The sequence below is a fragment of the Indicator indicator genome, chromosome 17 (assembly GCF_027791375.1).
Source record: "Indicator indicator isolate 239-I01 chromosome 17, UM_Iind_1.1, whole genome shotgun sequence".
In the NCBI taxonomy this organism is placed as follows: Eukaryota; Metazoa; Chordata; class Aves; order Piciformes; family Indicatoridae; genus Indicator; species Indicator indicator.
This window is the reverse complement of record NC_072026.1, coordinates 10,529,003-10,540,363: the sequence shown is the minus strand read 5'-3', so window position 1 is coordinate 10,540,363 and position 11,361 is coordinate 10,529,003. Positions and strand designations below refer to the sequence as shown.

Genomic DNA, 11,361 nt, shown 5'->3' with positions numbered 1-11,361 from the left:
AAAGATACTTGCCATTGAAATAATTGTGAACATTTTGTATTTATATTTTACTGTGGGAGGGAGCAAGAGGGTAGATAGAGAAGATAATTGCAAATACAAGTATTAGATTGGACTGTTCTTTCTTGTGAGACTTATTTCAAAGGTTTAACAGTGGAGTATGAGGAAGGGGGCATACTACTGATGTTTTGCAGTGTTGGTGAGTAGTGGGTGATTTAAATTCCAGCCTCCTTGTTTTACAGTGAGGTTCACGTAGTCCTTGATTTTTAATAAAGCAGTGTAACACAGATCATAGACCCTGGTCTGCCTTACTCCATCTTGTGCTGAGCTGAAGTAAGGGTAGCTAAGATTGATAGTTGCTGGAGAGTATTGATCTTTTTAAGGTTGAAGGTGCTTGCAGACAGCTCAGCTTGATGCTTGTTTTGTTTGGCCTTGGGGCTTCAGCTGCTGGGATTTTTTGGGGCCTCAGAACCTATCTCACATCACTTGTTGGTTACAGCCTACGCACTGGAAAAATCTTGGGGGGAAGTGTGACAGCATTTCAAAGTTTTACACTAATGAAAAAAGATAACATCATAGAGTATTTTCATGTATGTCTAGCAAGTATAACTCTTCTGAGGGCAAAAGCTTCTAATAGGCAAGCTTTTATTTCAGGATGCTTCTTAAGATAGAAAATGAAATTAAGTTTTCTTTCTTTGAATTGTAACTAATGCTGAAGTCAAATAGTTTAGGTGGTTGCACTGCCTAAATATTCCTTGTATTCCTATAAAGAGCATCAGAAACTGTCCACAAGTCTCTGAAACAGTGCAATGAAAACATTCTTTGTATTTTTCCCCCTTCTGTTGGGTTCAGATTTTTTTTTAAGCTTCTAGTGTTAACTTTTTTAATAGAGTGAATCAACACCTTGAATAAGCACTGGTTTTGTATCTCTATTATGGGCTGCACGTAAGGAGTATCCACTACTAGTTCTTCAAAATGTAAGTCTCACATGGATAAAATTCAACACCCTGTAATATAGGATGAAACTGATAGGAATTTGCAATTATTGTTGTGACTTTCATTTAATCTTCAGCTGATGACTGTGCTGATTGATCTAGATTCCAACAGATTTTGCATGCATCCTGCATAACAAGAGAAGGTCAGCTTTGTTATGTGACACACTGTCCTGTAAAGTGTGGTTCTACTCCAGGAAGTGATTTCAGATGACAGCGTTCAGATATGAGCTGCTCAACCTGAGCATTTTCAACTGCTTTCTTCAGGTACTGACTTTTCATTCCTTATTTCACAGAGATTTGACTTCCTTGCCATCAGATTGTTGGCCCTAATCCTCAGTTGTCTACCTTTGCTTTAAACTGGTGCAGATGAAAATATACCTAAAAGTTAAGCCTGGCTTTCAGAATCTAAAAGTGGAATACATGCTCAGGGTCAGGGGAACGGGCAGAGGAGAAACCAAACAGCTGAATTTTAAACTGTGGCATCTCTCTACTTTTAATAAAAAAAAAAAAAGAAACGCTGTCAACACCAAAAACAAACACTGCTCTCTGATCTCACTTTTCAAAGTACACCCACACTTTTGCAGTGCTGTTTTTAATCCTATGCATTTGCAAAGCCTTTAGGCTAGACTATGTGTTAACCATACCATTTCCACTGTCAAATAGTGATCAGTGTATTAATAACCTAAAGGATGACACTCTTTATCCAGAAGCAAATGTAACTTTTCTCCAGTGACAAAGAAAAATGGAGAAAGGAGTACAGCTCATGGGATTTAAAGCAGTAGTGTATGCTGAACGTATTCTGGTGACATTTTGTTCTACTATAGATTGTTGAAGTGCAGCTCCTGTAAATTTGCCCACTAGAAATCAGTTTGTACACTGGGTCATCATCTATTTTATATTGCAACTTCCTGAATTAAATCTTGATAAAGGGATCATGGGCAACTTCAAACTACATCTGAAAAAAAACTCCCTACAAATCAGGTCATAACTGAAAATCCTGTCCCATTCCTGACGAACACTCTGCTATTTGTGCCTGTCAACTAAACATGGCCAGAAAGGACTAAGGGGAAGCTGCAGGACAGAAATAAGAAACTCACAAGGGGATGTTGCATTAAAAGGTTAAGTAATTTGGCAGAAAATAATCCCCCTCGTGTTCCAGCCTGCCCTCAGATATCAGAGGGACTGGGGCTGGCTTGGCTTAGATTCAGAGTGATGCCAAATTCAGCACTCTTGAGTATTAAACTACCAGGATTAGGGATACAGTAACAAAGCACTGTGCTTTCAGACCAGCCATGCTTCGTGAACTCCCGTGGCCATACGTTAGGAGCTTGGTCATATTCAATGAGAAATCTTTACAACTATCTTAATGAACAGTGCAGTTTATTGAAGCAACAGGAGTACAAGTTCTTATGGATTGATGCTGATAAATACACTGTCTGCAAAGCATGTGTAAGTATCACAAATATGAATAATGCAGCCTGGCTACAAATGCATGAAGTCAGGAAACAATTCTATAGAGATTTCTAAGTTTCCTCAAAGAACTACTCAGTGTAACTGAGACTTCCAGTCTTACCCAAGGGTGTCCCTGTGGTGGGGTGGAGGCTCAGCCTGTCAATTGATCCCAGAATTTGGAGGTGGTCTGCAATGATATCTTCCATGATGTCTCCCCTCTCTTAAGCCATTTTATACTATTTTTTTACCTTTCAGGTGGAGCTTGAATGACTCTAGTTGTACATACCTTTATTATGAATGGTGTAAAATTCTCATGCTTCACTTTTAAAGGTATAGACTGTGAAAAATTCAGGGTGCAAGCTCAGTGAGGGGTGGTCACTCCTTGGAGGCAGGTAGTCCTTGGGATGGAGGTGTGTTTTGGTATTATAATGGTCAAAGTTCACAGAAAGGACAGCATTGATCAAAAAAATGACAGACTGTTGGCCCAAGGGTAGTGGATACACAGCTTATCAGTTCCATAGTACCATCCAGTTCCCATCCCTGTAGTGATACCATAAATCCTGGCTGTGCTGTCTTCACTTTGCTCCACCCTCTGTGCTGTTCCTAAGGTTGCAGGCTATGCTGCTCAGGGAACCACCATGGAATGGATTCCTCACATACCAGCTGCGCTCCACCTGGAAGCTTGTTGAGTGTTATGCCTTTCCTCAATGTCTGAACAATGCCCTACCTTTAATACAGGTTTAATTTCCAAGTCACGTCCAGTAATTATTCTACAGGGGAACATAATTTAGTGGCAGAGAAACAATTAGGAAACAATTGTGTCATTGGCTTTGAGTTGACAAATACTAAACTTAGGAATTTATCCAAATTACTGTTTTGGTTTGGTTTGTTTTTAAAGGAATATTTAAGCAGAATTTACATCGCTGCTTTAAATCCACTATAAAAGTATAAGTCCATTTTCACATTTACAAAATTACTGGTAGGATTTTCTGTTGAATTACCTCTTTCCTTCTGCTTAAGTAGAACTAAACGTTCCATGTAAATGCAACATTCTGTGCTGTACTCATTTCTTAGTTGAATGTCAAGGTTGTGACTCATATGTACCCTTTTATTACTTACCAAAGTTAAATAAAATTGTGTGACTTTTGTAAACATTTATAAATTGCATTTGACATTTTAGCAACTTTCCTGTTTTACAAACATCTCTAATGTTACTTGAAGAATTCCAGTATAGTAGCATTGTGCATTAAAAACAAACAACAAAAAAGGCAAAAGAGAACAAAAAACTCTGATGTTTCTACCACGTTTATCCAGAGACACTTTTTCTTTGTTTGTAAAAAGCCCTGGATGCCCCCACGCTTCCTAATTCTGCACTTCTACCCACATAACATGATGGCCTCACTTCAGTCACTCTGATGTCATTACTGATGATTTTTTGCTTAACACAGAAGCAAATAATCCAGCCAGTGCAGTGCCAATGTTTCCTTTACTTACTTTCATGTTTACTATATTACTTTGGGCATAATTCTGTCCTGATGCTGTCAGTTGCTCTTTGATGTTAGCAGAAGTAGGTGGAGGGAGATAAAGGCATGTAAAACATCATTTGTTACTTACTAAATTTCATCCCTTACCTGTAATTAAGTCCACATAACTGATTTTCTTCATGTTAGCCACAGAACACCAACAGTCTAACTCTTCCCCATCATAGCTAGTCAGCAGCCTGCTAAGAAGAGGAGCCCTAACCATGAGTTAGCTGAAATACATTGCACTGGTCCCTGTATATGTTGTTGATTTCCAGCTTGTTTGCAACAACAGTACCACAGCAGCTCAGCCTGTTCTGAGGAGGGGAGTTTTTCAGCTAATTTGCTTTCTTCAGGAGTTCTCAACCAAAAAAACCCAACGAACAAACCAACCAAAAAAAAACGGGGGGTTGGGAGGGCAGATGCAGAACAACACACCAAACCCAAACCAAACCAACCAAAAGACAACTAACAAAAAACCCCAGAACAACCAACCAACCAAAAACCACACAACCCCCCCCCTCAAACTAACACCCAAATAAAAACACCTATCCCACCCCAGGGTTTCCCTGCAATTCCCAAAGACCTGAAAAGGAAACCACAAACTATCAACAATCCAACATGTTGGAGTGTAGAAGCTGAGTTGTCATTAAAAAGAAACATGCTACACCCATCTTTAGAATTTAATTTTTAATTTTTGCCATAGAAAGCTCTAACAACTAATATCAAGTATTGATTAATGAAAAGTAGAACACACTTTATAAAGTATGTTAAGGAAAGACTGTACAACTATATACATTACAGATGTGGCAAAAATGATACGTCTTACATGGAACAGTCCTAGGCAATAGCTGTAGAACTTAATGTTCAATGTATATAGTTGTCAGCCTCTGCGTATTTATAAGCTGCGTGTCTGAACAGTACAAAATAAATAAGCAGTCGGTTGTTACCGCGCTGTTTAAATCATATACCTGAATCCCCAGAGAAACTATACAGTGAGGACATAGCCACCTTTATTATGTTTTGCAGCAGTTCCATCAATGATTTTTCTATGCATAAAAATGACCATGAGGTTTGCCACCATACTCTGTTGAAATTTAATTTTTATATAAATGCTTTTTCAGCCTTTTTCTTCCATTACCCTAAAGCCAATTCCTTAGTATTTACATAAGTTTTTTTCATTAAGTTAAACTGGAAGCTAAGTGTTTACAAAAACAACTAAAAATAAAATACAGGTGCGATAGCCATAAACCTAAATATAAAAGCTCATGGTCCCCAAAAAAAAAAACAGTTTTAAAAGAATGGACTTACTATGTTTCTAAACCAATAAATACTGGAAGTGAAATCAAAAAATGCTTTACATGACCTCTGGACTTTGGATATCAAAAATCACTTCCAAGGAAAACTGAAGACCCTGAGACACATGCAAGCATGAGTCTTCTAGCAAAAATAGTTACAAAGCCCTAATTTTCCAGTTTTCCTCCAAAAAGAGACCTTTAGTAGGCACAGTTTAATTCAAAGTTTTAAATACATCAGCAGCAAATATCAATAGCCATCGTTCAGTTATTACTGAATGTACATCAGTAACAAAAATAGGATTTTCTTGTCAAAAAGTTGAGGAACTCTCAACACAGCACACAGGGCTGCTGCCTGCGCTAATACCGGCAATCAGTACTTGTGTCTTGTGAGGATTGTTTGACTGCTGAAATGGCATCTCAGGTAACACCCCACCTGTAACATTTGAAAGCATACCCCATTGTGTTCAAAGGGGGTCTGCTAATAATCAGATATATGGGGTTCTTGGCCTACAAAACAAGTGTTGAGCGTTACATGCAAAAGGTAATCCCTACCCTTTTTCCCATCATTACTCGTACAGATGTCTGGTACCCTTTTTCGTAGCTGAAGTTGTATTTGAACCATTTAACATTTAAACTTATTTCTGTGTATAGAATGCTGTATGTCTGAAACATTAACCTTTAAGGTCATAGGATCAAGATGCTTACTTAAAACATGAAAACCTTTAACTATAATTTAAACAATAAAAGGTTACAACAGCTAACTAGTGCCTATACACAACAATCTCTAGAACTTGAGTGACTTTCACATGACTATTTACAAAAATTCAGTAAGTAACTAAATCTGAAATGCTAAGCTATGACTCCAGTAAACAGCTGCTTGTTTTCAAGTTGGATATTTCATTTGAGTGCCTAAACATGTGCCAATTGCAAGGAGAAACATAAGAACAATATAATAAACCCCAAACTGAAAACAGATGACAACTAGACAACCGCAGAGAAATTACACTTTGTGTTACGGTGGGCAGAATTTACTTTTTGATTTTTGGTTTAGTCCCCATGCTTCCATAAACTATAAATGGGAATTGAAAAAAAATCCAAATCCCCATTTCACTTCCAAGATCTAGCCAAACAGGGTATACCACATCCTCAGCAGTCTCAGTACCAAACTGATCCAGCATTTATTTTATAATTTTCAGAAAAGCCTTCAGCTAAAAAAAGACAAAACAAACAACTTTTATTCTAAGTATTACTTTTTTAAAGTATCAGACTGAAGCCCTTGTAAATGAATTAATGGCATCTTTTCCAGTAGTTAGAAAACCTAACATTATTCCTTATGCTTTGAAAAGAAAAAAAAAAATCTCTTTCCTTCATTCGTGTTCTAAGCTTCTCTGCTACTGAACTTTGTGGGTTTTGATTTTTCCCATTGCAAAAAAATATAATGTAACAATCCAGACACTGAATGCTCTGCTCACCATTCTGTCAAGTATAAATAAAGGTTGTTCCACTTAGCTCTAACTATCTTGTTAGCAAAACTATTTGCATGAAGACAGATAATAGTGCTTAAAAAAGCAGAACCAAGATGCTAGTTCAAAAACACACTACTCAAAACTACCAGATCAGTTATTTTGGACAGCAGCAGTAATGCATTGCTCACAAAAATAGATGAGTTGTGGGATTTTTTGTTTGTTTTTTAAATGGTTCCATATTCAAGAGACTATCATGAAAAACATCTGTTTGCTTTGTTAATGTCTAAACAGGATTTAGCATTTTAAGTGTTAACACGAAATAAAGGGTTTACATACTAAGTATGGGTACAGGAAATACCTCAATTACTTTGCAAGAGTTCTAACTCTTCAGAAGAAATTGTACCTTTTCAAGCTACAAATCCTCACATTTTGATCAAAATTAATATACCAGAAATTTCTCTTTAGAAATATCTTGCTCTGTATTCAAGTAAACCTTCAGATGATTCACTTTCACAAATTGCTTGCAGCTACTAATAATGCATCTAAGAGCTTCCATTTGATGTTTTGGTAGAACAAGTTAACTTGTCTTCACTTTAACATTTGATTTTACAGTGATATTAACAGTTCATTTAAAACAGCCACAGTATTTCTGCACTGAATGCTTTTCCCAGTACTTAATGCGTTTCAGTAGGATTCTGGTATTACAAACTCAAATTCAGAACTCCCCTCTGATGGATTTTGTTTAAACATTGCCTCGTTTCCATGTGGAACAAAAATGTCATCCCAGCTAATATCTGGAGAGTTAGATGTTGTTCCTTCAGTGCCATCCTTCCCTGTGCCAACACGATAAACGATGCCGCCGTTGTTCATTCCTGGTATGCCGCTGGAGCGATTGCTGATGTATGTGTACTGTCTGATCTGCAGAGACTTGCATGGGTGCAGTCGGTAAAGCTTGGTGTCACCAGAAGGTTCTTGGCTATGAACTGATCTTATGTGGGAGGCCGTAATTTGGTAGTTAATGAAGCTTTTGCCACAGGTCAAGCACTGGTACCTTCGCTCACCGGTGTGGTGAATTTCATGCTTGGTACGGTATTCTGCAAGAGCAAAAACTTTGTCGCAGTACCGGCAGGGATACTTCTTCTCCCAGGAGTGCATGTTAAAGTGTCTCCGTAAACTCGTCAGGCACGCATATGACCTTTTACACACAATACAGATGTAGTAGACTCTTCCATCCACTATCAGCTCATAATGGTCATCATGCTTTACTTTCATGCGTTTCTTGTTTGGAGAATCACCACCACCAGATGTTTTAGGTGTTTCATCAGCCTTGGCTTCACCTTCCCCAGAACCGCCCTTCACAGGAATGACAACGTCATACGTATCCTCACCGATATTTGCATAAACCTTACAGCCTGTGGATAAGCCTCCTATTTCAGTGGCTGTATCTAACGTTATGATTTTCTGCCCTTCTGCCACCTGCTTTGATGCTACACTCAATTCCTCATTGTTTCCAGCAAGGACATCTGAGATTTTTATTTTAAATTCTCCAGCTTTAGAAAGTGGTTCTTCTGACAGTGAAACAAGCTGTTTTTTCTGTACACCTGATCCCTCAGTCGTTGCTGCCTTGGGTATAGATGGTTGCTGACCCAAAGAGCTACTGCTGACCGATCCAGGACTAGAGGAGCTAATGATATCGACATCATCTTCAACAACGTCATCATCAACAGTTGTTGTTTCCGCTTCAGCTAAAGAGCGATTATTAGATGGCTGCTGGTTCTCCTCGAGTAAATTAATTGTAGGTGTGACATTTGCTTGGTGTGAGGAGCTGGCACTGAGCGATGAGTTAAGCAAAGGTTTATTTAGCACAATGATATTAGGAGTCAAATGGTGTGGTGTTGCAGGAACACGTGATTCGGCACCAGAATGTGTTTGGTTTGGGCTTAGCTGACTAGTAGACAAAGAGAGTTTCTGAGATGCTGTGGTGCTTGTCAAACAGGGAGAGCCACCACTGCCACATGAGTTTTGGTCAGAAACTCCAGCTGAACTTGGGCAAGGCTGGTTCTGGGTTGCAGCAATTGTATCTTTAGTACATTCTTTTGGAGGAACAATCTCAGAGCAAAAAATAACATCATCATCCTCATCATCTGAATCACTCACTGTAATTTTTGTAGTCTCATATTCTATGCCATGTAAGGAGAACGACTGTGTTATAACTGGCATCCCATCTGTTGCCTCATGACTCTCTGGCCTTATTACAGGTACTTGCGTTTCAGCATCCCTTTGACCTGGACCAGAAGTTGAAGTTTCTGAGGCACCATCTTTGACCTCACTTGGCACATTTTTTCCATCAGACAGAGGTATACCGAGATCAGCTATGAATTTAACACCTAGCTGTTGCCCTGATTTAATCAGTTCATCAAGTAAATCGGATCGAATGCTAATTATTTTGGAACTATAAATGTAGTTAAGAATTTCTGCAAAAATTTCTGCTCTTACAAAGCTCAGTTCAACCACTTGCCCAGCCACCAAGAAAAGCTGGTGAAAATAAGTGCTTGAGGCCGAAAGGATGTTCCTGTGAGCTCGAAATTTCTGGTCCTCCACAATAACAGTAACATCACAAAAAAGTCCATGGTCACGTTGTTCGTTCAAAGACTGAAGAAGCACACTAGAGTACTGTGTGTCTGTTGCAGAAATCAGTTTTTTCCCCTCCATTCCTACAAAGTAAAAGACATCAAATTATTAAAAGTACAGATTTATGGGTTTAACCACGTGACAACATTCCCACGTTTACTGTTTATTCCTTATTTTGAAAAAGCAAAACAGATACTGTCCATAACTTTACATGATAGAACACTCTGCAAAGATTGTTTCTTACTACTATTTGTTCCTTCACCTTCTACCCAGGGTATGTGCAATTCTGAATATATCCTCCATTCTTACAAGGTGAAGAACAGAGAAACAACTGCCTGATTTCACAGCCAATAAGGTAAATTTTAAAAACAAAAATCCAAGACTCAGATCCCTCAAAGGTTTTAAACATAATTAGACATTTATATTTTAATTGTGAAAATATTCTGTAAATTGTCATGAGAAAGCCCAGTAACACCCAGCTTATTACGGGCCAGATAAGAAGATCTGTGCATCTGTATGCTACCAGTCAACTGAGGTTAATGACAAGGTTATTGATATTATTTTTCTGTGCAAGAATGTATTTGCAAGGTTATTCAGTGTCCCAAATCGACTGAGGCAGTACAGTGACAAAACTAAGTCACGCTAACCAATCTATTGGCACTTCCCACTCGATGCCCCTCAACAAGATGCAAAAAACAACATCGAAATACACGGACAGCTAGTTAAAGGCTTCAAGTCCTTCATTTTACTTCTAAAACTTTACTTCCACACGCCTGGAGGGGCAGGACAAGATGTAGAGGCCAAGCTCTCCCTTGGCCGTGCCCGCCAGCCTTCCCGCTCCACCGTACCGTCACGGCGGCGGAACCTGCCGCGGCTCAACCACATCTCATTCTCCTCCAAGGCCAACCTCTCGGCTTCCCCCGTGGTCCCCGGTGAGGTTTACCGTGAAAAGGAGCGTTTCGAGCCAGAGACACCGCGGGGAGGGCACCATCGCGGGAGGTGTTTCAGGGATAGCTGCCGAGCCCCGTCGCGGACTCTCCGAGCAGGACAACAGCGGCGGGGTGGCCTCGCCTCAACGAGTCGAAGCGGCAATGTTGCTGACAGGCGGCGGGCTCGGGGAGTGGCTCGGAAGCGGCGGCAGCCGGAGCTGACGGGCGGCCCCTCCGCCGCCTCGGCGCGGCCAGGCCGTGCCGTGCTACTGCGACCACTTCCTGCTCCTGGCAAGCGGAGCCGGCCCCCACCGGCGGCAGGAGGGGGAAGGCAGCCCGCAGCGGGGAGGAGGAAGGCGAGAGCCCGCCTTACCTGCGCACCAGCCACCAGCACCTGCCAACCCTTCCCCGCACAACGAGAACCTAGCCCGGCCACTGCCGTCGTTCACCGGGCTCGGGCACCGCCCCCGGTGAACGGCCACTAGGCGGCGCTGTATCACGCTGCCTTCTCCTGCGAGCCGCCACGCTCCTCCCGAGCGCGCTCGTCACCCTTCGGCTTTCTGAACCGAAGGGCCTCGGGAGCCTTCGGGGGCGCTCGGGGCTGGAGAGCTGGGAAGGTCAGGCCTCCAGCTGCCTCAAGGGAGGTCTCAGACTGGGACCCTCGGAGTGTGTTGTGGCCGTGCGTGCCTTGGGATTTCCCGGCCAAGCCTCCTGCTGAAGCCCAAGCGGGACGTCGGGAGCCCCTCAGCCGCGGTACCCCTCCAGCGGGCTGAAGTGGTTGGCGGCTCCCGAGAGCTCCGGCACGCCACCCAGATTTGCACTGCTCGGGTCGTCGCCCACCCCGTCACCGGCGCCCGCCCCTTCGTGTCTGCACCTTCAGCACTGAAGGCTGGTTACAGGCCCCACAGCACCTCCTCGGTCCCACACCCTGCTCCACCGTAGGCCCTGGGCAGCCGAGGGCCAAGCACACGGGCCTCGCTTCAGCCTTGACAGGCCCTGCCTGACTGCCAGCTGTCCCGTTCTCCCTACCCCAGGAAGAGCGTGCAGTAAGCGCCCCACAACCCTCTGCCCTA

At 41.7% G+C, this 11,361-nt stretch overlaps 1 protein-coding gene across 1 annotated transcript; it reads right to left on the bottom strand.

Moving 5' to 3' along the window:
• Positions 1–6,106: 6,106 nt before the first annotated feature.
• On the bottom strand, positions 6,107–9,446 carry ZBTB33 (zinc finger and BTB domain containing 33). The gene has a single exon (XM_054388420.1). The coding sequence runs from the start codon at positions 9,438–9,440 to the stop codon at positions 7,413–7,415; it is 2,028 nt and encodes a 675-aa protein (XP_054244395.1). The 5' UTR covers positions 9,441–9,446; the 3' UTR covers positions 6,107–7,412.
• Between the last annotated feature and the right edge of the window lie 1,915 nt (positions 9,447–11,361).

Coding starts and splice junctions, on each gene's coding strand:
- ZBTB33 (XM_054388420.1), bottom strand. CDS start 9,440: ATGGAGGGGAAAAAACTGATTTCTGCAACAGACACACAGTACTCTAGT.